General features: G+C 38.8%; 7 protein-coding genes across 10 annotated transcripts in view; 5 read left to right on the forward strand and 2 right to left on the reverse strand.

Annotated features, from left to right (window-relative positions):
- The window catches only part of LOC126760752 (carboxypeptidase D), a 53,030-nt gene that overhangs the window by 16,601 nt on the left and 11,504 nt on the right, over positions 1-24,925 (reverse strand). The window lies entirely within an intron of this gene.
- LOC126760756 (serine protease SP24D-like) lies at positions 527-1,763 on the reverse strand. Of its 2 annotated transcripts, XM_050476635.1 has the most exons (3): positions 1,508-1,763; positions 861-1,422; positions 527-788 (listed from the first exon to the last, which is right to left on the reverse strand). In XM_050476635.1, exons 1-2 carry the CDS (start codon positions 1,741-1,743, stop codon positions 897-899), a joined length of 762 nt encoding a protein of 253 aa, XP_050332592.1. In that variant the 5' UTR covers positions 1,744-1,763; the 3' UTR covers positions 527-788; positions 861-896. The 2 variants fall into 2 exon arrangements, with proteins under 2 accessions (XP_050332592.1, XP_050332591.1); XM_050476634.1 differs by lacking the exon at positions 527-788 and having other exon boundaries at positions 843-1,422.
- LOC126760755 (trypsin alpha) lies at positions 4,892-6,115 on the forward strand. Its single transcript, XM_050476633.1, has 2 exons — positions 4,892-5,371; positions 5,448-6,115. The coding sequence occupies exons 1-2, from the start codon at positions 5,145-5,147 to the stop codon at positions 5,992-5,994; spliced, it is 774 nt and encodes a 257-aa protein (XP_050332590.1). The 5' UTR covers positions 4,892-5,144; the 3' UTR covers positions 5,995-6,115.
- Positions 11,318-12,322, forward strand: LOC126760757 (trypsin beta). The gene is made up of 2 exons (XM_050476636.1): positions 11,318-11,620; positions 11,714-12,322. Exons 1-2 carry the CDS (start codon positions 11,385-11,387, stop codon positions 12,237-12,239), a joined length of 762 nt encoding a protein of 253 aa, XP_050332593.1. The 5' UTR covers positions 11,318-11,384; the 3' UTR covers positions 12,240-12,322.
- On the forward strand, positions 15,402-16,315 carry LOC126760759 (serine protease SP24D-like). The gene is made up of 2 exons (XM_050476639.1): positions 15,402-15,648; positions 15,730-16,315. The coding sequence occupies exons 1-2, from the start codon at positions 15,428-15,430 to the stop codon at positions 16,250-16,252; spliced, it is 744 nt and encodes a 247-aa protein (XP_050332596.1). The 5' UTR covers positions 15,402-15,427; the 3' UTR covers positions 16,253-16,315.
- On the forward strand, positions 19,773-20,687 carry LOC126760758 (serine protease SP24D-like). The gene is made up of 2 exons (XM_050476638.1): positions 19,773-20,011; positions 20,083-20,687. The coding sequence occupies exons 1-2, from the start codon at positions 19,776-19,778 to the stop codon at positions 20,606-20,608; spliced, it is 762 nt and encodes a 253-aa protein (XP_050332595.1). The 5' UTR covers positions 19,773-19,775; the 3' UTR covers positions 20,609-20,687.
- Positions 22,302-23,241, forward strand: LOC126758324 (serine protease SP24D-like; the record flags this gene model as incomplete). The annotated part of the gene is made up of 2 exons (XM_050472559.1): positions 22,302-22,576; positions 22,643-23,241. Coding segments are annotated over 2 exons (801 nt in total), but the record flags the coding sequence as incomplete, so codon positions are not given.

Below are 24,925 nucleotides of genomic sequence, written 5' to 3' on the forward strand. Positions count from 1 at the left end.
CTCAAGGTTATTCTGGAGGATGCCTTCCGTCACGCCTTAAATACTTGGAAATCGCGCTGGCAGCGCTGCATCGACGCAGAAGGAGCCTATTTGCAAAGTTTTTAAAGAATTGGAATAACTGGTTCAATATTTTTTTTTAACCGACTCAGTCCTATTACTTTCCGGATAAACCCTTTATTTGGATCTTCTTGAAAACTTTGCCCGAAAGCAGTAAAAGCGTCTTCGTTGCTCACTGTACGGCGCCTATACCGATGAGCATTATGCACTACAGTAAAAGTGGTGCGAAACCGATTAACGGTTGCTTGAATCCCCGATTCTGCGTGGCGATTATGTCAAATTTATCTGCTGCGTTGCGAAGGACAATCGTTCATCAGAAATTGAGTATGGATTTTCACGAAACGTCAAGTAAATATTTCAAAAGATTAAATGAATATTCGAGGTGCAGAAAAAAGAATGATAAAAATACCTTCTTTGAAACATGAAATATATTAAAATAATCAAAATTCCGAGATCTCTGTCCAAATTAAATGAAATTTCATAAAAGTCGAAATGATGTTTGTAAAAGCTTTCAATAGATGAGGGACATACTACTTGAGATGGGAAGTACTATGCCTGCACTCATTTCAGTTGAATATAAATAAGGGTTGTATTTGAAGAGCTTTCTATATAGATATATGTATGGAGGTATGGAGGTGTTTTAATATTATTTTCGTAGTATTAGAAGCTTATGATTTTATTTGTCTCTCAGATATGTTACATCATAACTGGTGGTCAATTTCCAGGAAATTCTGCCTCAATAAATCAGTTTTGAAATTTAAATGATTAAGGTTAACTCAACGAAATTCATTCGACATTATTACTAGCTTTTTTATTTTAAACTTTTTCTAATTTTTAATTTAAACGCCAGTATTTTCACGAATCCATTCGCGATGATAAGCCACCTTAGCATAACCATCTGGATAAGTGCTACCACAGCCATTCACTACAAAACCGGCCACACCCACCAGTTTACCCTTATATGTAGCTGGACCACCAGAGTCACCATTGCAAGCGCCATTGTTAGCTTGATGAGCCAAACAGATCAAGCTGTCGTCTCCCATGCCAATCGCCTCTTCACACTCATCCACAGTCAACGCTTTTAAAGTGTTCCACTGCATCCTATATGGGATCGGACCGTTGGTGTATAGGCGTCCCCAACCTGAGATTATAACATCTTCTCCCGTTGGTACCTCTTCTTCAGCCAATTCAATGGCTTGTATGTTTGCGGTGAAGACCAATGGTTTCTCCAATTCTAAGAGTGCTACATCGTTAAGGAAATTTCCATAAGCTTTATTGACGAGGATGCGTTTCAACTTCAACAGTTGTCCACCGACTGTGCGTTGAATACTGCCCACACGTACTTGGAAGTATTTAGCAGGATAGCTAAAGGGTATAGTTTGTGTGAGACAAATGAATTCTTAGTAAAGTGGACATGTGTTAGAAGTCGAATATGTTTTGGAGAACTTACGGTTCAATGCCATTTCCAACGACAACACAATGTGCCGCTGTCAGAAGATAGTTTTCGCTAATGATCGAAGCGCCACAGGTGTGTGAACCGTCTTCACGTTGTAGTGAGACCTGGTGTGGGAATTGTCCAATATCGGCATCGACACCACCGACAATACGCCCATTGGGAGCCGCATTGCTACTGCCGATTAAAGCCAAAACCACAAGCAGAGAACTAAGCAGTAGACACGCCGCCATAATTAAAACTTACGCGGTGGACGGATGTAAAATTAAGACTAAAATAATATTTGGCTTTGCAGGGATTTTATAGCTAGTATTTTGTGTAGAAATAAGCCCAAGTAATATATTAAATTAATGTAATAGTTTCGATAAATCAGAAAGGGTTTAGCTGTGATATGTCATTTGACTCTCTGATTGTTGAACTGGATTAGATAATGGTTGAGAAATTTATGATTCGAGTTTGGCAAGGAAATAGATAGTACGTAAAATTTAGGGTGAGCCAATACTCGAACATCGAGATAAAAAAAAGTTTTATAACAGTTTTTATGAAAGCACAGCGGATACATACAAGTATAATGGTGGTGTTTGGAAACTTTAGTGTTCTGAGAAATCAATTCTGAGACTAATGTCCTTATTTGGAGTCGCTAGGAGACAGAATCACAGACAGCAACTAAACGGGGCCACCTACTGCAACTGAAACGTTTAGAAATGCTATAATTGAGGGAGGAGTATTAGGAGAGGAAGGCAGATGTGGATATAGTATCAAAGTTAAGAAAGGCTATAACTTAGGAATCGGAAAAGAAGGCAGAAATAGATAGAAACAAAGTTCTAGTGGGATCGCTATTAAAGATTAAAGCGATCGTAAAGCTTCCTAAAAGTATAATATTTAGTGTTCTGAAGCTGCTTATAAGCAGTTTATTTCGAAAACGGCATAGCTTAATATTTTGTATTGAAAAACCTTAACCTTCGTAACGTCGAAGCTAGAATTTATCAAATAAAAAAATTTCCATACCAGGACTTTATTTTGATCGGTTAGTTCGTATGGCAGCTATTTGATATAGTAATACGATCTGAAAACTTTCATGGAAGGTTCTTTAGTTACCTTGGACAAAAATTTTCTATCCAATGACTTTTTTAGTTTTTAGTTTATATTGTATGGCAGCTATAGTGGTCTAATATCGGCGGTTGCGACAAATGTGCAGCTTCTTCTTGAGAAAAGGATATGCGTAAAAACTCAGATCGATATCTTAAAAACTGACGGAGAGACAAACGAGCATGTCTAGATCGATTCAACTTGACCCGCTGGTGACTTATAAATATAGTATATATACTTTATATGGTGTCCGTTAGATACATAGTAAAATTGAAGCTTTTGCATTGCGACCTATGGTCTATTGTGCCCTCCCCTATATCACATATGGTCACAAAAGTCCAGCATCATGAACAATTCCAGGAGCCTGCTGGGCCCGACTGAGGTTATGTCATCCCTGTCCATCTAGATGGAACCTAGGGCCTTGAACCTGATTCTGCAAATTTCTGGGCAATCCAGAATCAGGTCTTCTGGAGCTTCCTATTCTGTGTCGCAGAACCGGCAGTTTGTGCAAGGCAAATAAATGGCGGTTTAGCCTTCCTATAAACTCCTTCAGTAAAAACGGTTTAACCTTATACGCAGAGATAGTGCAGTTTGACCATCGCTAAGTATAGTGCTACGCTGCTTAGGGTAGTTGCGGTGGAGATTGATTTCTGGACACTGACTTATAGCAAAGACTTTTGCTTGAAAGATGCTCGGAAAACGTCTCATTGATAAGGAGAGTTTGGTATGCGGTTCCGCATGTTCCAATAACTTCCGGTGATTTCGAGCCGTCACTGTACCACTGGATAGTGCTGCCTCTCAGTAGTATAACAAGGAATCGTTCCACTCCGCCGTACTGCCGAGAGTAACTCTGAACTTCTTTGCAAAGGTTAAACCTCTTCGTAACGCCGTCCCTTAGAAAAAGGGACAATGGTATCTCATCCCCTAGGACCTGTATTTCTAGAGACAATATTATCTTTCCTTTGCTGAAACCCTCTGCTACCATTAGCAGCATGGTATGTTTCGTGTTTGATGCCCAAGCACCGTTCCATAAGTGACAATAGGCCTTACGATCATGATCTTATATGGTTGTCCACAATCTCTTGTGATACTAATTGGCTTGTAGAATTTGGTCAGCGAGTAGTCCTTCCTACTTACCTTGGGGATGAAGATTACCTTCGCTATTCTCCATGGTTCTGGGATACACGCCACCACAAGGCTATGGATAATGCTGTGTCCGTCTTGCCTCTAGACAAAGCCTTGTGCAGTTTTTCTGCCTCTGCGCTCGAGGAGACATTGACACAGAATTTTCTGAAACTGTTTGTCTTCGCGGGCCTAATTTCCTTGTTGTAGCCTGTTAGATGCCGCTTATATTCCTCCCAGTTGCCCGTGCACTTGGTTTTATTGAAAATTGTGTCAAATTGTCTGAGCACTGCGAGTTTCCTAGAACACCATGAACAGGTTTGTTTTCTGGTGGCCGAGTTTAGTGGACAAGCACTGTGATAGGCGTTCATTATAAGCTGGTTTGTCGCACCCAGCCTGCTCTCCAGTCCAGCTACGGTGGACGCACTATATACCTGTCTCAATCTTCTTCTATTTTGCCCTAGAATTTCCCTAAAGATAAGTGCGGTGTTTGCTCCTGGGTGTTACCATCTTGAAACTTGTTTGTGGTATAAATTTCAGATTATACCCGATTCGTTGCAAAAAAAAAACGACTGAAATGCTTCTTCGGATATCTTTCTCGGTTTTTACGATCCAAGGCATTTCTTTGATACCATTAATAGATTATTTAAAAATCATCATTTTCGAGCAAAATTCTTGTATGTTTCATAAATTATAACTAATTTCATGGGATAACACTGAGGACGTAAACGAGTAATTACGTGCAACAATTTCGTCTTTTCACTATCAAGTAATTAAGGCTTGCTACGAACAGTGGTCGGCAACTAAGTAAACGGACCGTTGATATATGATTTGGCATTGACCTATTTATGTTGTGGTGTATAGCAGAGATACCCTATTATAAAGAACCAACAAACATGCTCGTGTTCGATGACACTCATTAAGGCGACATATAGGGCAATTATTGTATTTAATCTATATTTTTCTAATATATCAAGCTATAGACCATTTTTACGATTAGTCAACACAAAAACCAAAATCTGTTTGGCAATCCCTGACTTATGGCGATTATTCGGAAAACACGCATCGAAATAATCATATATATACTATATGCTAGCAATTGTGTATAACTTGACGAATTTCCGATAAGCGATAAGGCCCGTAATGATCTTTTATGACTCTTACGCGTTATTTCACAAGTACCCACATTTAACAACATACTTATAGCTGTTGTTGGACCCGATTAGAAGAAACTATGTTCGAACTGCTCTAATCAGTCGAACTTGAATTTATTTGCCACCGAAAAAGTTACTACCGTCTACAACAATATGATAAAATTGTTAGTGTTGTTGCTGATTAAACAAATTATTACTCGAACTAATAAATTAAACGACTTCTTTAACATATCAAGAACTCAAGAGTGGACAGTTGTAGTTTCGTCGCAATGGCAGTTACACGCATCATCGCATTCGCTTTCGTTTTGGCCGTCTGTGTCGGCATTAACGCCGCGCCCAATGGTCGCATATTGGAGGGTAACGATGTCGCTACCGGCGAACTCCCGTGGGTCGTCTCGGTACGTGTGGACAATGCGCACGTTGCAGTGGGCAATATTATTGATGCAAGCCATATATTGACCTCGGGTCACGGACTTTCCGCATTGAGGAGCACAGCGTGAGTGCAAGGAGTGAAGAGCGATAGTTAAAGAGGACTTCTTATATATATTTCTTTTCTTTCTCTCTCCTTATAGTATTGCCGCTTCACGTGTTACGGTGCGTGTGGGCAGCATTAATCAATATGCCGGCGGTCAAATTGTCAACGTTCAATCGATCACAATTCATCCATCTTTTGGCAACTTCTTGCACGACATCGCCATCATCACATTGCAGCAGCCTTTAACTTTCAGCAGCAAAATCGCCGCGATCGCTTTGGCCACGGACGAAGTTAATGAGGCATTGGTTGAGGAGACTGAAGTGGCGCTTGCCGGTTGGGGTCTGCAATTGTCGGGTGCCACACCGTACAAATTACAGGTGGCCACTTTGAAAGTGTTGAGCTCGCACGAGTGTGAATATCAGGCTGGTTATGGTTATGATTCGGTCTTGTGCTTGGAACATGGCGTTAATCAGGGTATCGCGACTGGCGATGAGGGCGCCGGTGTTGTGGTTAATAATACATTAGTGGGCGTGGCGAGTTTCTACTTTGGCGGCGGCGGTACTAAATTCCCCGATGTAAGCAGCAGAGTGTCTTACTACAGCAGCTGGATTGCAAGTACAATTGCTGCAGCAAGCGAAGATTAGTGGAATTTAACAGATCGTATTGACACATTATACATATTTGTATATATGTATATTACTAATTTCTAAATACCTTGTGTACCTTGACACAAATGAACAAATAAAAAAATTGATAAGGAAATAAGTGTTATCAGTGCGTTAGATCTTATGCGGTAATGTTTTCAAAGGTCTCGTGTCGAAAGTTCTGTATACCAAAAGCTACTCAATCTCTAGAAATTGGTAGACTGCGAATAAAACTGCTGAGTCTGAAAAGTAGCCATACTCACGGTGACATAAACGAAATCATATAGGCAGGCAATGGACAGAAATATTGTTATAGATAATATGAGATCCAATATTAAACTTTACAGTTTACTTGTCTGAAGAAACCATGCGTAACTGTTATTGAATGATAGAATCTATGTTTCAAATTCGACATCTATAGAAATGGGATAGAGATCGCGAAATCGAGCTCAACAATAATATTTAAAGATATTTACTGTTAAAAAAATGGAATTTCAATTTCACTTTCATAGGCTTTGTACTCGTATAAGTAAAATATGAATATATTTATATACATATATATATACGTATTTTTGTATTTTCTTCACTGAGTCAGTCGATTGTTCATTATTATTTTCTGGTTGTACGGTTTTTTATAGCAATTCATTTTGTCGTCATTGCTTGTTGTTGGTATTTTCAGTATCTGATAAGCAAGAGGACGACCTGCATAAATATGTATGAACTTTCGTGCGCAATTGTGGTTACGCAAACAATTTAAAACGTCGGGTCCGACAATGCATTCAATGAAAGTTAAGCTAATATAAAAGCAGCGACAATAAAATAAATAATTAAAAGCAGAGACAAAAATAAGACATAATTTTAAGACTTACTAATAAAAAAAAGTTATAATAATCATAAATAACAAATAAGGAAGTGCTAAGTTCGGGTGCAACCGAATATTTTATACTCTTGCAACTTGAAAGAATCAAAGCTAGAGAAATACCATAAGATGTAAAATGTCACCAGAGGATCAGAATCTAATCTAATACTAAATATAACTCATACACTGTCCGACATATTCGTCATAAGGTTTGTTAGAAAAACGCAAATCATATGGTACATACATATGTATATAGTATAATATAAACGAGTTGGGGATAGTAGCGACCCACAAAATTTGCATCTATTTTTCTCAATACCAGATACTAAAAAACCAATCAAATATAGTAAAGCTGGATGTTCGAAAATCCTGATATTAGCTACATATGTATGTATGTACTATATATAGGGGGTAAGTCAAGCTTTCGCTCAAATTTATCTATTTTTGGCAGAAAGATACACTGTTATCAGTAAAACACACTCCCTCATTTTCGTTGAAATAACTCACATACTATTGGTCGATATAATGGGTTGTCAAAAAAGTTTTGCGGTATTTTTATTGAATTTTTTTTTTATTGAAATTGAAATGAATTTTTGATGACTCATGCCCAGCTCTTGATCGATGCTACGGCTGCTACTATGCCGGTCTCTTTCGACTAATTCAGCGATTTGATCGCAATTTTCGACGACAGGCCTTCCGGAGCGTGGCGCATCTTCGACCACCTCTACACCAGAACGGAAACGTTGAAACCATCGTTGTGCGGTGGAAATGGAAACTGTATCGGGTCCGTAAACTGCACAAATTTTATTGGCGGCTTGAGATGCATTTTTGCCTTTATTGCCCGTATTTTCTCTTTATTTTGCTCCATGTTTGCGACGCTATAACTCACGAACGACTTAAAAGAAACGACAATCAATCAAACACGTGTTAGCGCGTGAAATGAGCTTTCCAAAAAAGTATAGCATGACCCGATGCGACGAATAAAACTAGAACTACGCGCTTTCAGTGCCAATTAGCGAATATACCGCAAGACTTTTTAGACAACCTATTGTGTGGTACAAAGTCACCCGGAAGTTCGAAAATCTGTATATTAAGTATATGGGGCTTAGGGAAGTATTGGTCCGATCCAACCCATTTTTGACATTCATACATAATATTATGAGATAAGGATTATCCGTTAATTTCAATTATATGAATTTATTTATTTATATATTAAGTATATCTCACATATTGACCACCTTTTTTTTATCAAAAGTCAACTATAAGTACCGGGATCTAAATATTCCGTACCAAGGGGCTTGACAAGTTTTTATTAGATTTCACCGAAAAGTGGCCGGGCCACGCCCATCGCCCAATTTTCACACCGGCTCCAATAAAGCTCTCTCATACCATCACTGCAATCTCAGCAATCTTTTCTGGAATATAGGGGAGACTGTAGAGTCAGTCTATCAGCGGATAAGAGTTCATTAGAGTTTTTTTCGTGTGCAATTTGCAAAAAACGATTTTTTTCATATTTCGATAGATAATTAACTATTTTAAATCAATTTCTCAAATAGTTTTTGAGTTACAACCGTCTAATGTCCAACTCAGTTCGATCAGCTTCAGCAGTTTATTTTTACACGTGATTTTCTCGAAACTACATTTTTGAAACTCGCTTGAGTGACCGATCCGATACAGTTTCCAAACCAGTTTTTTTATCGAATCAAAAGTCGACTTTTGCCAGGCCAAAATCGACCATCATTTTGGATAAAATAAAATTTGTTTGAGCATTTTTTGTAAATATTTGATTTCTTTTTTAAACCTTATGCTTTTGTACGGATAATATCATCAGCAGTGAAGGACTTTGATTTTAGCTATGTTAAAGATCGCTTGTAAATCGAAAAAAAAAACAATTTAATTTGTAAGTATATCCTTAAATTAAATAAAAATTATACAGTATTTGGTTCTTTTTATTCCCAAAAATTGTCGTTTTCTTTGCCTGTCATACTAGATGTAATGTCAAAAACACATGTGTTTAGCATGGAACCTGAAAATTTAATATTAATAAATTAGCTCTGATTATTTCCTATTTTTGGTGAGAGTCACATTTTCTAGAAGGCTCAAAGTTTAGTCTCTGGTTTGTAAATGTCGGTTTAGAGTTTAGTGTTGATATAATGGAAAAAAAAATTTAAGAACCACGCATGTTTTATAGGGTTAAATTTCTGTTAATCAAAGCAATGCTATCCGAAATAGACACCTTATCAAGATAAATTTCGCAATGGACCGCCAAATGAGTCAATGAATTAGTGGTTCTACTGGATCAAACGCTCAGCATGGGTTTGAATTTTTAAGGACTTGGCAATCAATTTTCAGAGGAAGTTAGTAAGAGACTTAAGATGGATATACCTTGATATTTAATCTTCAGTCTTTAATAAGCTTTGAACTTCCAGAACTTATACCGATAACTCACATTTTTTCTGCCTTCTTTAGATGCGATAGATCCAACATTTTGTTATGACATACAATAAGAACATTATTGTAATATTTGAAGAAAATTTATTGTGAAATATTTATATACTTTTTTGAATAGTAATGGGATATACATAGATATAACCATGTATCTTGTCAATGTTTGTCATTTCCAAATGTTTGTTATCAGCTGACGAAATTTAATATAACTTTACAACATTCTTTAACGAAAATAACAAATAACCTATATTAAACTTGAATTCTTCAAGAAATTCCTGTTTTCATTAAAAAACAAACGCTAACACAAAATGTGAATCCCCGCAAAAGCTCATTATTTTCGACTTTTATTATTTCAGAAGATTATTTATTTAAAAGCGGATGCGATTTTGATTTAACAATAAGAAATCTACGCTTACGACACGGAAACAGGCGATTGTGGCAAAAGTGAGCCGAAAGCGAAAAAAAGACACATCAAAAATCTAAGATATGTAAACAGGTTTCTTCGATTATCGAGGTGTGGTGCACTCCGAATTCATTCCGACCGGCCAAACTGTCAACCAGGAATACTACTTGAGTGTTATGCGTCATTTGCGCGAAGCTATTCGTAAAAAGAGTACGGGATTATTGGTCGACAACTCTTGGTTTCTGCACGACGCAATGTACCATCGCATATTGCATTGATTCTTCATGAGTTGTTCGCCAAATTTTCAACCAATATCGTGCCGCAACCACCATATTTGTCTGATTTAACTCCGTGTGCCTGCTGACTAATCAGCAAAGTCAAATTATCGTTTCGGAGAAACCGTTTAAAGTCATTGAAGGCTATTCCCGGAATTGGCACAAGTGTATTGGGTCCAAAGGGAGATTACTTTGAGGGAGACGGCATAAATTTTGAAGAATAAATTAAGAATTTTAAAATTATGTATAAAGTCTTACTATTTTTTGCTTATAGTAATATATCAAGAATCAGCATGAAAGATTGCTTTGAAAACAACAAATTACAATTTTTCAAATGACTATGTAGTTCCTTATTATTTAAAAATTCAATTACTTTGGGGGTTTAAACCGTTCGCCCGGTTTGTGTTTTAAAATAATGTTAAAGTCTTACTATTTTTTGCTTATAGTTATATATCAAGAATCAGCATGACGGTTTGTGTCGTTTTAGCCATATCTGTCTGTGTATCCGTTCGTCTGTCCATCCGTATGTATATATACGAAATAGTTCCTTTGTTTTGGAGTTATCGATCTCAAATTTTGCAACTGTCCTTTTCGCACCAAGAAGCTGCTCATTTGTAGGAATCGCCGATATCGATATGATAGCATATAGCTACCCTACAAACTGAGCGATCCCAGTGAATTACTTGCATGGGAAGCTTTATGATTTGGCATAGTACAAATCTCACGAGATTTGGCATGCGTTATTTTCAAATGCATTGGTCAACCTCCAAAGTAATTGATCATGACTGGAGAATATAGACACCATACAAACTGAATGTATGGAATAATTTGTATTTGTGAAGCGTATTCTAGCGTCGCTTTACTTTAACTTGGTCATATAAAAAATTCTCACAGTCTATTCGAAAAGTGAACTCATCACAGACACTAAGCAGATTACCATTTTCTTTTTATCTAATAAAAAGGAAGATTTCGAAATTTGGCAGACGGATATAATCGCCGGTGGTAATCACCTTTAAATATGATTACTTTGTTTCAATTATCGTTCGAAATTCTCGAACTTTATCAAACACCAACCTTCAGCTACCGATAAGCGATAAGATTAGTTAGTCGGTGAAAATATATTTGCCAACGCAAAGCGCGTAAAGCGCAATAATGTAAGTTTTAAAATAAAGTAATAAGACGAGCGTACGCTCCCCAATAAAAGTGGGTCATAAATTCAACACTTCGAGTATTTAACAACAACTCGCTGTTGCCGATAACAATGCCAAAACAACAATAACAGAAATCAATCGGCAAATTCAGGTGCGAGTGTGTGAAAATCTTCACTTCAATTCATTTCATATAATTACACTGCCGGTCCGGCCAGTTCAGTCAGTGTCAGTAACTCGGTAACGGCGCAAACGCAATGTGTTCAAAAGTAAATTTCGCGCTACTCGCGCTCGCTTTCGCTGGCATCGTCGCCAACTGTCAAGCCGCGACACTGGATCAGCGCATTTTGGGCGGTGAGGACGTCGCATCCGGTCAGTTCACTTTCGTCGCTTCGGTGCGTTTGGACAGTGCGCATGTGTGTGGTGGCAGCATTATCGGCTCGCGGCAGATCTTGACGGCGGCGCATTGTGTTGTCGACGACAACAACCAAGTGTGAGTTTGCTTACCTTGAGTGTAGATGTTTTGGTTTTCCCGAAAAATTATAAACGCATTTTTCAATAATTCCTAATTTTTGTATCGCTACAGTGTTGCCGCCAGTCGTGTCTCCGTGCGCGTCGGCAGCGTCAATCAATTTGCCGGTGGCAAGATCATCTATGCCGAATCCATCGCCGTACAGCCTTCCTACACATACATAAGCAATGATGTCGCTGTCATACAGTTGAGCAGTGCTGTTGAAGAGGGTAGCAAAATCTCCATAATTCCCATTGCCACCAGTGCCGATCACGCGCCAGCAGTTGGCACCGCCATCTCCGTTGCCGGTTGGGGTGAGCAGACGTCTGGCGCGGCACCATATAAATTGCAATCGGTCGCATTCTCAGTGGCCAGCGAGGCGGAGTGCAGCAATGGTTTCCCCGAGCATGATGAGAGCACTTTCTGCTTGGCGCACAATCTGAAGGAGGGCAGTTGTCTGGGCGATGCTGGTAACGGTGTGGCCCACAACAATCGTTTGGTTGGTGTGGCGAGCTTCGTGGTGGGCGCATGCGGTTCGCGTTATGCTGAGGTGTTCGTGAATGTCACACACTTTGCGGAATGGATCCAGACTCAGTTGTGAGTTGGTAATGAAAAGTTGTTGTAATAGAATTGTATTATATAGCAGTAAAGCGAATAAATTTTGGAGTATAGTAAAAACTAGCATTGAGCGCGTTTGTTTTTTTTTAATTTAAAACAGTATGTATTAACCCTTGAGTGGGTGACAAGTGTCTGAAAGACCACCGAAAATTTTAAAATAAGAAAATTTTATACTTTTATGAGTCAAGCTCTTAATGAAATTAATAGGCTATCATGCTGGCGGAATACATAGATGATATTCCTAAATATGCCGTTATCATAATGATATGTGGGTAGTAGCTTGATTTTATCGTGGCTTTGCGGATATTCGCAGGCGGTCTATACGGTCTGCGGAACGCGAGTTTCTTCAGTGTCAAAATTACTTGGCAATGGCTCATCGACTAACGATCTTACGTCTTTTCCATGATTTTTTGTAATTTCATGTTTTAAGGTACCCTTTTTATTCCCCCCGTTTTGGAGGTAAGCTTTTTAGTCTACATCGTCTAACATTTCTTTTCTGGGTCTGACGTCGGCAGGATAAGCCTCATTTCATTCTATTTCTAACAGAAATAACCAGCATATTGAACATTGTCATTTTGGTTATCATTTATGAATGAAATCATACATTTTTTTAACTCCTTAAAAATGATGGACATTGAACTGACTCATCATTATCAATGCGATAAGACAGTGTCATTATTATCTGATTTGCCGGAATTGCCAGTCAAAGTAGTTATCAGCATATAATAAAATTACTTATATGCTATAAAGCTTTCAAATAAGGTAATTAATGAGTTCGGAGGTTTTAAAAAAAATATTTAATATTCACTTGACACAAAACAAAAAAAATCGCCAAATCAGAGGTTTTAATATCATCGTTGGAATATCGGAAAGATAAGCGAAAGCCATTTTGAAAGATCATTTTAGCCTTAAGAAGCGATGAGCTTTGGACCTATGTTTACGACCCGGAAACAGACGATCAATCGGCCGAGTATCGTGGCAAAGGTGAGCCAACTACTTCTACTCTTCACAAATAAAAAATTTCCCTTCCAGATACAAATTTCTTTATTTTGATCGTGCAGTTTGTATGGCAGCATATGTTATAATGGTTCGATATCGGCGATTTTGACAAGTGAGCGGCTTGCTTGTCAGAAAATATATCAAAAAATGATACGCAAAATCGCGTCTATAAACACGCTGATCATTTATATGTAGGTTTCCATTTATATTTTGTGATTTGACAACCCTAGCATTGCAATCTGGCAACTCACAACTTCATCGTAAAGTTAGGCTTTTCTGATGCTATACATCCATAGAACGTTTTGACATACGAGCGATATTTTTGTTATTTACAGTAACTTCAAATATTCCTCCCCGCCAAAAAATACAATTCATTTGCGAGTATTTTCCGGGATTATTTTTTACAACCTTCTACATGATTAACATGAGCGCCATTCACTTGAAATTGGTCAGAAACGATTCTTTTACATATGACTCAAGCAATTGACGACTTCCGGCCAAGTATCCTCTGGGTAGCCAAAAAACATCCGTTTAAAGGCGAGCTAAAGTGAGAAGGCGAAACGTCCCCTCCCCAAGGTTGTCGGCTGGGTTTGGGACATTACCAATGAATCCGCGACCTTAATATACTATATGTATGTAAATACTTTTAGCTTATTTTTTGAAATTGTAAGTACACCTTTCAAACTAACAGATAATATAATATGCAAGGATTTAAGAATTATTTCCAAAAATCTCATAGGCTGCAGACAGTAGTTGTTTGGAATATTGATTAGTATTGAATTAATGACTCTAGTAAAGACTCGAATGGAAATTTGGGAACCCATATATTAGTAAAAGTTTTTAAGTAAGCATATGTAGGTAACAGGAGTATTGTATCGTTTTTGAATCTGAAACCTTTTTTTCTAATACTGAGAGAACTTGTCATCTTCGGCGTGGTCTTACACTACCTCAGAGGCAATGTTTGTAAGCAAAATATATTTAAAATACAATAATGTTACAGTATAAGGTCCAATCAGATCGTTGACCATTTGAATCAATGTAATTTATCATAAAATCTTGAAAGTAATATTCACAAGAATGATTTGCTGATGGATGAAGAAGCATGTACTTTCTTTAAGTAAGGGCGTGTTACATACTACATCCAGAAGATTTACATCCCGGCTCAACTCATACCATTCCTTAACTCAAAATAAGTACCAAAAGTTGCTCCTCTCAGTGGAAGTCGCCCAAAAACATTGTAGTAAAACATACCAGTTAGACCACGATAAATAAGGAAACTTAACTTATACCAAGTTACAAAATATAGATATTTAATCGACAAACATATTATACATATAGCTGGGTCAAGGTGGGTGCAATGCCTGACTGGTTTAACAAACAGATTGACTCTAGTATGAATGCTAACAGGACAGAACATCTTCCATGTGGTTGCAAAGAAGTTGCGAGTTTTTTGAGGATGCCTCGGAAGTTGTATATAGAAAATTTTTCGAATTGATGAACATCATCACTGGTCAAAAGAATATGACAGTGTGACCGATTTTGGTATCTTTGGTTTCACAATAGGTGCGTCGTCAGACATCCACCCTAACTATCTACTTACCTACCTATATGGCTTTCAAAGGTAAGTGGACAGTTCCAGTCTAAGATTATTTCAAATATTGTCATGTACTTTCTGTATACGTTCTTTACCTTAAAAACTACAAAAAATAACAGTGTTTGTCGAGATTTTGAAAGAGGAAGGCAAAAGTGACTTTTAGAAGATTAATGCAATCATAAATCACAACGAAGATTCACTTGGAACATGGATACGGTGAGCAAATTACTGGTGGTAGGGAAAGTATACGTACCCAGTAGTGGTAGTAATTACACGAAGAAAGAAATAGTTTTAGTACTATTTATCAGCAAGTTCGGACTATGCCTCGTTTGGCTAGCTGATTATAAGGGATTGCTTTCAACAAATCCAAATTATGTTTTTAATCTATATACATATATGACATTGTTCGTTTATTAAGTGATTTATAAGATTTGTTGATAAAGAGTGACAATAGTAAGTGGCTACACATTTTATGGGTCCAAATCAAATACTGTGACTGTGTATAAATGATATAGAAATACGTATTGCCTAGTTCATTTAGCTACCGCCTACCGCTCTTAACACAATCGCGTGCCGCAATGGTTTTTCTACAATTTTTGGCCTTCTTTGCAGTCACCTTCGTGGCGGTTACAGCCAATCCCACGGGTCGTGTAGTGGGTGGCTATGACGCGGTTTCAGCACAATTCCCACATCAAATCTCTTTACGTTTTCAACATCGGCACACTTGCGGCGGTTCAATCATCGCTTCCAATTACATATTGACAGCGGCGCATTGTGTGGTCGAAACAGGCACAACACCGTGAGTAGCATGTACAAATTGGATCCCTGTCGGGTATGAAAATATTTTATAATATTTTTTATCTTATTTACTTCGAGACAGTTATGATGCTGAATATTTCACCGTACGTGCTGGTACCCATAACCGCATTGCCGGCGGTGTCATCGTGCAAGTGAAGCGCGTCGTAGTCCATCAGGGTTATGTCATCGAAAATGATTTGGCCTTGTTGGAGTTGGAGGAGCATTTGACATTCTCATCGAAAATCCAAGCGATTCCGTTGGCCAGCGCTGAAGTGCCCTCTGGCGCCGAAGTTATCATTTCCGGTTGGGGTCTTACCGAGAATAATGGTGATTCTTTGCCCATTCTAATGCAATGGAATACCGTTACGGCACTTAGCAAGAGTCAATGTTTCCGTAAAATTTTGTTGTCTTCGGATGCTTTGTTATGCTTGGATCATCCCTCCGGCGCAGGTGCTTGCAATGGTGACTCTGGCGGTCCGGCCACATACAATGGTGAATTGGTGGGAGTTGCTGGTTTCGTCGTAATCGGTTGTGGTACCACGCGTCCCGATGGTTATGCTAAAGTATTCTATAACCTCGAATGGATTCATGAAAATATGATATAAAAAGGCTTGCATTGTTGTAAAGTAAAGATGAAAAATAAAAAAGAACTATTATTGACAGCAGAACCCTATATTCTTTTGAATTACGCACTTGCATTGCTGTGTTTTCTGATTTACTAGGTTAAGTTATGTTATAGGGTACTAAATCGCACTTAACCGTTTGGACTTCAGGCAGCATGAATACGTAGTTGGAACAATCGAAAGTTCCTTAAACAAGAAGTCACTCATCCCTTCTTTCGGCATTATTCGGAACATGCTGGCCAGGCTAAGTCATATTTTTAGCAAAAAGCAAGCCATATACGCTCACCAGATTCGCTTTGGGTCACCTCAAGCATTGAATGAATAGTTCTACTCGGCAGAGAGAACTTTAAGGTCGTCTGTCAGGGATGGCATCGCTGTTGTTGGTTCAGAATTTTAATCTCCGCCATTTCGGAGGAGTGTTTCGACTTAACTGTTAATCCGTTGAAAACAGAAATATGGCCATTGTCAATTCCACCTCATTGAGGGAAAGAGTTCATGAGCTCTGTCAATTATCTCAGGATATTCCAAAGCCCGTCAAATGTTCTGGCGAAGAGTCATTGCTCCAAATTGAGACATACGACCATACTAACATATACTGCGTTAGTATGGTGGATAGGATTGCCGGAAAAGTGAAGTATGATGCTATGCTTACGGGCAGCCGGCTCATCAATTCGGGTCATATGAACCAGATTCACCGTCACTGCCGGCATGATATTATACTCCACTTTATTAATTAATTCGGGCTAAAGTGGCAATGCGACCTAGAAAGGGAGTTCATGTTCTGTGATCGACGTCGAAAACTGCTAAGTCACCGGCGGATCAAAGGACGGAATTGGAACGTGAGGTGTGGCTTTAATAGTGGTAGTCAGACTTTTTAATTTAAATTCCGCGCAAAGACCTATTCTTTGATATATTTTTTTCGAGGTTGGCGATGAGTGACAAAGAAAGTTTCATTAAATTTTGTGTGCAGAAACAAAATTCTGGTGCCGAAACAATCAAAAAAAAAAAAAAAAACACAAAGTCATAATTGTTTGTCGCTAGCAATTTTTCCGAAAAATAGCGTCACGTTAACGTCTGTGAAACAATGCTTTCCGACTAACATTATTTACTGGCGTTGAGCCTTGGATTTATACTTATGACCCGGAAACAGATATCAATCGAGGAATTACTTTCAGGGAAGCGACATATGTACATTTTTGAAGAATAAATTAAGAATTTTAAAATTAGGATAACAGTCTTACTATTTTTTGCTCAGAAAGTAATTTCAATCTTTTAGGCCGAAATTGTACAAACGATATCTGGCTAAGTCTAACTACGTTAGGTTATGTAAGGATGCAATTACCAGACTCTTAGTGGGTGACTCAGTAAATATTATATCATTTGGGTACACAGTCATAAAGGAACAGAAGGAAATGAAAAGGCGGACGAGTTGGCTCGCTAAAGGACAGCCAGGAACACAGTTCCTCTCAACTGCTCTAGATCATTCAGCCCCATTAAGGTGTGTTTGAAGAAATAAACTCTAGAAGAATGCCTCAGAGTAGGGAATACCACAATTGCATTTTAAGATAGTGTTGATAGGGGACGGACCAAAGAGTAACTTTCAGGCAAAATAGAACTTAGTAAGATTGCAGAAGTCATCACTGAGCACCAACCTTTAAGATTCCATCTTCAGAGAGTTGGTATGGTGAATTTTGCGGAATGTAGATCATGCGCGGAGGATTATCAGGCGCTGGAACATTACTTTTGCAAATGCCCAGCCTTCAGCCGGCTAAGACGGGATATCTTCCATGGTTTTCAATGCCCCAATATTATAAAACATTCAGCAGCCGGGGTGAAAAAAATTAAAATTTTTACCAAAACCATTGAGTTGCTAGATAAGGTTTATCTTAATGTCTTGTGGATTTATTTGGCTACCACTTGGTAGAGGAAAGGGCTTAATAATGGCTTTATTGCTCCCGCCTGCAGTCTGGTGCCTCCCTCTTCAACTAATCATCAAGCCAAATGATACTGAGAATATTCGTTTAGACTTCATGTAGTAGAAGATTAGAATATCTTTCTTCTTCCAAATTTCATTTAATGGCTAGCTTTCCCCAAAAATTTCTAACCGTTGTTATTATTTTTATTAGCAAGTTGAAAAAGAGAAGTCATTGTTTGCTTCACGGGAATTCATTATAAAGTCTTGTGGATTTAAAATACTCTCTACCATAGAAAACAGTTACACTTTTCCACCCCTTTTCTAAGGACATCGGGTATGTAAGTAACCAAATTATCGCTGTACCGACCAACAAGATCGATCCAAAAATTGTCGATCATAAAATAAGGACTTGTTAATAGAAAATACTGGATAGGATTAAGTGCTGTGTTTCGTCTGATTCTTTATCTTGCGGACAGCAGCCTTACACGTAGCTAGTCCATAAATCGTCTAAACTTTGTGGGTGTTGTCGGCCTTGCAAAGACTTCCATTATTCAGTGGGAAAACCATCCGTCTCAATATGCATATATGTATATAATATTTTTCTCTTTCTCTTTCTTTGTAATCTTTATCGGCTTTGTTTGTTTCAGCTGTATCTAAGCCATCAAAGAGCGGAAAAGAGAGACACCACAATTTTGAAGAAACTCCCACAAAGAAAAAAGTATTGACAGGGAATTTTGGTTTTGATAATATGGGAAAATCACATGGGTTTTCTGTTATTATTAACGAGATTTTTACGAAATTCCCTTGATAATTACCAGTCAATCCAAATTACTTGCTGTCGGTGTTATAAATTACATATTTTTTAAGATTAGAGTGATACGACCAAATTTCTTACAGTATTTCAGGGCTATTGCTAGAAATTGATAGCACGATTAGAGCCTTTAGTCCGACGTACTACACTATTCATTATTGGAGTGAAAATACCACCAAAACTAATTTATATGTATATGTATGTGTCTCTATTGAGAAAAAACTGAGACCATTCAAATACGAACATCGAGATACGAGATCATTCAGGTCTGAGGATTTATGTATTATACATGGATTTTGAAATATAGAGTAGAATCGGCAAGCTGTACAATGAACTCCGCTCCACGCGTTTTATGAAATTGCGACATTTTCTGATAAGCTTGTGCGTAATACAATCGTTTAAATTAAGTGATTAGATTAAAAATCGGTTTGCCCAGAGTTCACACACACGTCTTTCCTTTTCCCAACACAAAAATCGATTGGCGGTCAAAGGGAGCGGAAATTTCATAACGACTTGCGGTGAAACCAATCGTTGGAGTCATAAAAAAGTGTCACAAACTAGTGTGCAACAGATTTGTTAAATATAGACGGCAGAGGTTCCAGCGGGTTTTATAAATTTGGCAACTTAATTAAATCTCATGATTTATTACGCCTTGATAATTTATAATTTATAATATTTTAATAAACTATCTACCGATTTCTTAGACTGTTTCGAGCATAAAAGCGAACTGCAAAACCTAAATCAATTATAGTTCGTGTCCCACCCACTGTTAAGACGGTATGTCGAGAATAGCCTTTCTACTCTGCCTAGGGCTGATCGCCTGGGCTAACGCGAAACCCCAAACTAGCGGACGTATTGTCGGTGGTGAGTATGCAGCCGAAGGAGCATTCCCCTACCAAGTGTCATTACGTTATGATGGTTCACATATTTGCGGCGCTTCGATCATCAGCCGCCGTTATGTGCTGTCAGCGGCCCATTGTGTCGGCGATGAGGATGCTGAAGGCAATTACCTTGTGTGAGTCTGTTACCGAACCACTTGTTTGAGTAGTGAAATACTAATTGTATTTGTATTGGCATGTTTTACAGTTACGGCGCTGAACATTTCAGCATACGTGCCGGCTCCGCTAATCGTCTGCTTGGCGGTGTGGTCACAAAGGTCACCGAAATTGTTGTGAATGAGAATTATGCCAACTTTTTGCACGATCTTGCCGTGCTCACTTTGGAAACACCACTGATTTACTCCAATAATATACAAGCAATCCCCTTGGCAAGTGCTGAGGTGCCAACCGGTGACAACGTTATCATTTCCGGTTGGGGTTACACGGCGACCAATGCTTATGCATCGAACACGTTAAAATGGAACACTGTACAAACTCTGTCGAGATTATCGTGCTTGACTAGAATCGGTATGTCTAGTGATGCGCTGCTCTGTTTGGGACATTCGGTGGATAATGGCGCTTGCTTTGGTGATTCCGGTGGCCCGGCTGCATACCAAGGTGAACTGGTGGGTGTGGCTAGTTTTGTAGTGGGTGGTTGTGGTAGCAGCAATCCAGATGGTTACGCGAAGGTTTTTAAACATTTGGATTGGATTAAGGAGCACTCAGATTTGTGAGCTTTGAACTGGGTTGGAACACTATGTTTTACGAAATTATTGTATTTTCGTTGCTGAATTAAAAAGAGTTTTAAATTAATTTGAAGACAATGAGTTTTATGTAATGAAAGTTACGCCTATTAGCTTGCTAACTCGATTATCTGTTCTTACTTCATTTGGAAGAAATCATTCCGAATTTTGTGTGAGTTCTTCATTGAGTTCGTGCCTAGTCAGACTTTCAAGATGAAGTAATTTTCGGTTATTTTGATACCCTTGTTATGTGATACGATAGAATAGGAACAAGGCCGGAATGCTAACGATCTTTGAGAGGTCTTAACAAGAAGCAAGTAGATTAAAGCAATTTTGGATCTTAAAAAGTAAGAGAAGGGCGAGGTATCTGTTCAGAATATCAAGATCGCTTACTAAGTCTTATCAAGCTCATTTTGTCAAAAGATCTGAATTGGAATCTATAGAAAGATCCTTGAAAAGTTAATGAATATCATCCATATATTTTTCCTGATCATTCCCCGGTAGAGAAGAACCTACCAATGGTTCTATGATCAGCATTCTCTAACAGACCGAAGGGTAAAATAGGAGAGTATAAGCAATAGGGAAGTACTCTTATAGAACTCCCAGAGAATACTGAAATTATGGAGGGAACACTTCTCTAGCCTGCTGAATAACAGTGAAAGCATAACACCAGGAGATGGCGAACTCTATTCCCCAATGGATGACGATGGAGCACACGTTCATTTGCCCGACCATTAAGATGTTCGAATAGCATTTACCAGTCTGAAAACCAATAAAGCGACGGGGGCTGACGGGGCCGAGCTATTTAAACACGGCGGCGAAGAACTGATAAGGAGCATGCATCAGCTTCTTTGTAAAATTTCGTCGAACAAAAGCATGCCCAACAATTGGAGTTTAAGTATGCTCTGCCCAATCCACAAAAAGAGAGACCCCACAATCTGCGCTAACTACCGTGGGATAGTGGGAGACCCGTGAAAAGAAAACGAGATTTCCGACAAGGCGACTTCTTCAATAATAGATGATGACAACAACAGATGAGTCGACATTACGAGTTTTCGAGTGAAAGGTTCTGCGGAAGATTTATGGTCCTTTGCGCATTGGTAACGGCGAATATCACATTTTATGGAACGATTAGCTGTATGAGATATACGATGACATTGACCTAGTTCAGCGAATTAAAAGACAGCGGCTACACTGGCTAGGTCATGTTGTCCGAATAGAGGAACCACTCCAGATCTTAAAGTATTCGACGCAATACCCGCCGGGGGAAGCAAATAATGGAAGGTTACCACTTCATTCGAAAGACTAGGAGGAGAAGAACCTGGCTACAATTGGAATCTCTTATTGGAGCCAAAAAGCTAATAGGAATAATGACTGGCGCGTTGTTGTAAACTCGGCTATAAATGCGTAAGCGGTGTTTACGCCAATAAAGAAGAAGAAGAAAAGTTCTTTTGGCGCTTTAAAGTATTATGCCACACTGGATATTTGACTGTTTTAGGCGTATAAATTCTGTGGTGCCAGCATTATCGCCTTAACATATTAGCTTATAATAAATAACAGTTAGATTGCTTATCAATTACCTAATTCTGCTTGCGCTAAACATTATAAAGTAATTTATTTGAGCACAAAGCTTTTTATGGATTCTCAAGATATGCCAATAAGTCCACTATTACGTGCGTGACTATTTAGTTTTAGTTTGGTCTTCCACGCGCAACGGTTCAACATGGTAAAATTCGAACTCTTCGCTTTGATCTGCTTGCTAGGTGTTGCAATCAGCCAAGCTGGTCCAACCACACGTGTGGTGGGTGGTGACGAAGCCTACGAAGGACAGTTCCCACATCAAATCTCTTTGCGACGCAGCGGCTCACACACTTGTGGCGGCTCGATACTTAGTCGGTACTACGTGTTGACCGCGGCACATTGTGTTGGCACCACCGATGCACAGGGCAACTATTCCACGTAAGTACCCCGTTTTTGCAAAAAGTTAAACTGGTAGCATCTATAAATATTTATAACATACAACAGTTATGATCCCTCCTTGTTCACTGTGCGTGCCGGTTCCACGGATCGTCTGCGTGGTGGCGTTTTGGTGAATGTGCAATCGATCCTTACACATGAGAACTACGGCAATTTCTTGAACGATGTTTCGCTGCTGCGTCTCAGCCAACCTTTGATATACTCGCAAAACATCCAACCCGCCCGTTTGGCCACGAAGGAGGTACCTTCCGGTGAACCGGTTATCATTTCTGGCTGGGGTCGCGTAAAGCAAGCTGGTGATATTCCGCAGAAGTTGAAGTGGAACACATTGTCGGCCATTTCGCGTAGCGAATGCAAGACGGCCATAAACTGGGATAGCGATGCGCTTATCTGTTTGGCCCATGCTCCAAATAATGGCGCTTGTAATGGTGACTCAGGCGGTCCGGCTATGTACGAGGGTGAGGTCGTCGGTGTTGCTGGCTTCGTTTATGGCGGCTGTGGCACCGGCAATCCAGATGGTTACGCTAAGGTCTACTACCATGTGGATTGGATTAAACAACATGCTGAATTGTAGATGTAACGTTGCTTTATAAAATATATTGACTTGTTTGCGGTATTTTCGTCAAACGTTGAAGCGTAATGACAAATGGATCTTGATACTAAAATTTGGTTGGGTTTTCATAAAATGGTCACAGTTTTTACACAAAATTAGATACTTTGAATTCTCATCAAATTGTGGGGAAAGTAAAAATCGATGTTTCACATGTTATTTAACTTAGTATCCGACAGAGCTTGTAAACAGTCGATAAACTCAATCTCGAGTAGATCAGGGTTTCGTAAAAACTTTAGGAACATGGAATGTAAAGAAAAAGGGCGTTATTGGACTGTAATTAGTCTAAAGCTTTTCTGACCGATGAACCGCGATGTCTGAATTTGGTATCCCCGCAAAACTAAAACGGTTATGTAAACTCACGTTGAGCAATACCAAAAGCTCCGTCAGGAGTTACTCATTATTCCCGTCCTGCTATATGGTGCAGAGGCATGAACGATGACAACATCAACGTAACGAGTTTTCGAGAGAAACGTTATGCGGAAGATACGCTTTGGCAACGGCGAATATAGCATTTGCTGAAACGATGAGCTGAGCGACATTGACATAGTTTTGGGAATTAAGAAATAGCGGCTACGATCGCTAGGTCATGCCGCCCAAATGGACGAAAACACTCCAGCTCTTAAAGTATTCGACGCATTACCCGCCGAGGGAAGCAAAGGAAGGAGAGATCAGGTGGAAAAAGAGCTGGCTGCATCTGCTATCTCGAATTGGTGCCAAATTGAGAAAAGGGAAACCACTAATCTAATCACATTGAACCTGTCATTAGCGTCGTATAGCTTTACTTTTTTAGACTAGATAACATATGTGGTAGTACGTTAGCCCTGCATTTTATGCTGATAAACCAGATGCGGCTACCATTATTGAAAATCAACACTATTGGCCTGATAAACCCGGTTAAGCGGAAGATTGTGGCGCTCAGTTTGACCGACCGGATGGTCTTCTTAGTATTGATCATATATAAGAGACAGTTGTTCAAACAGTGAATGCGGTAAAATATAATAACTGATGGAATCCAAATATTGGCTACAACATTAACTTTTCTGTTTTATTTGAAATAAGAGATAAAATCAAAATTTCTCATGTGTAAAAAGGTCCATCGTAGAGTTATTCCACCTCAACATATTCATTAGCATGAGCATACAAAAATATGTTCATTATTATTGCAGAACATATTTACATACCCTGTATGACTGGCTGCAGTATTGTCGTTTGTCTGGCCCCGAAGTAAATAGAGCGTAGGCGCAATTAAGACTTAACGGTTTATTTATGCATATATTTGGGAAACAAATATTTTGGAGTGTTTTTCTGCCGTCTGCTTCAGGTAATTTGATACGCTACTTTCGGTGAGAGCGTTTTTATATACATTCAAGTATACATATTTACATTGTTTTGGGTAAATTAAAATAATTTTGAAGTAATTTCTCCAAAGTGGAGCAAAAAACGATGCGCCCATGGCCTGCATATGCTGATTTAATAGATTATGTATATATATATAACGAAGTAAACAAATTAAAAGGGAAAGTGTTTAAAAGTGAGCTTGAAACTTTTTCAGTTAATAAATAAATATGTCAGAAAGTTTGCTTATTAATTAAACTAAATAGGTTTGAAAATCCCACTACAAAATAAAACATAAGGCTTGAGGGAAGAAAACTCAAAAAATTTGCAGGTTTCAAGGCGGTGACTGGCAGCGAGTGGGAATTTCCTTGCTTCCGGTCTAC

The sequence above is a fragment of the Bactrocera neohumeralis genome, chromosome 5, assembly GCF_024586455.1.
Source record: "Bactrocera neohumeralis isolate Rockhampton chromosome 5, APGP_CSIRO_Bneo_wtdbg2-racon-allhic-juicebox.fasta_v2, whole genome shotgun sequence".
Taxonomy (NCBI): Eukaryota; Metazoa; Arthropoda; class Insecta; order Diptera; family Tephritidae; genus Bactrocera; species Bactrocera neohumeralis.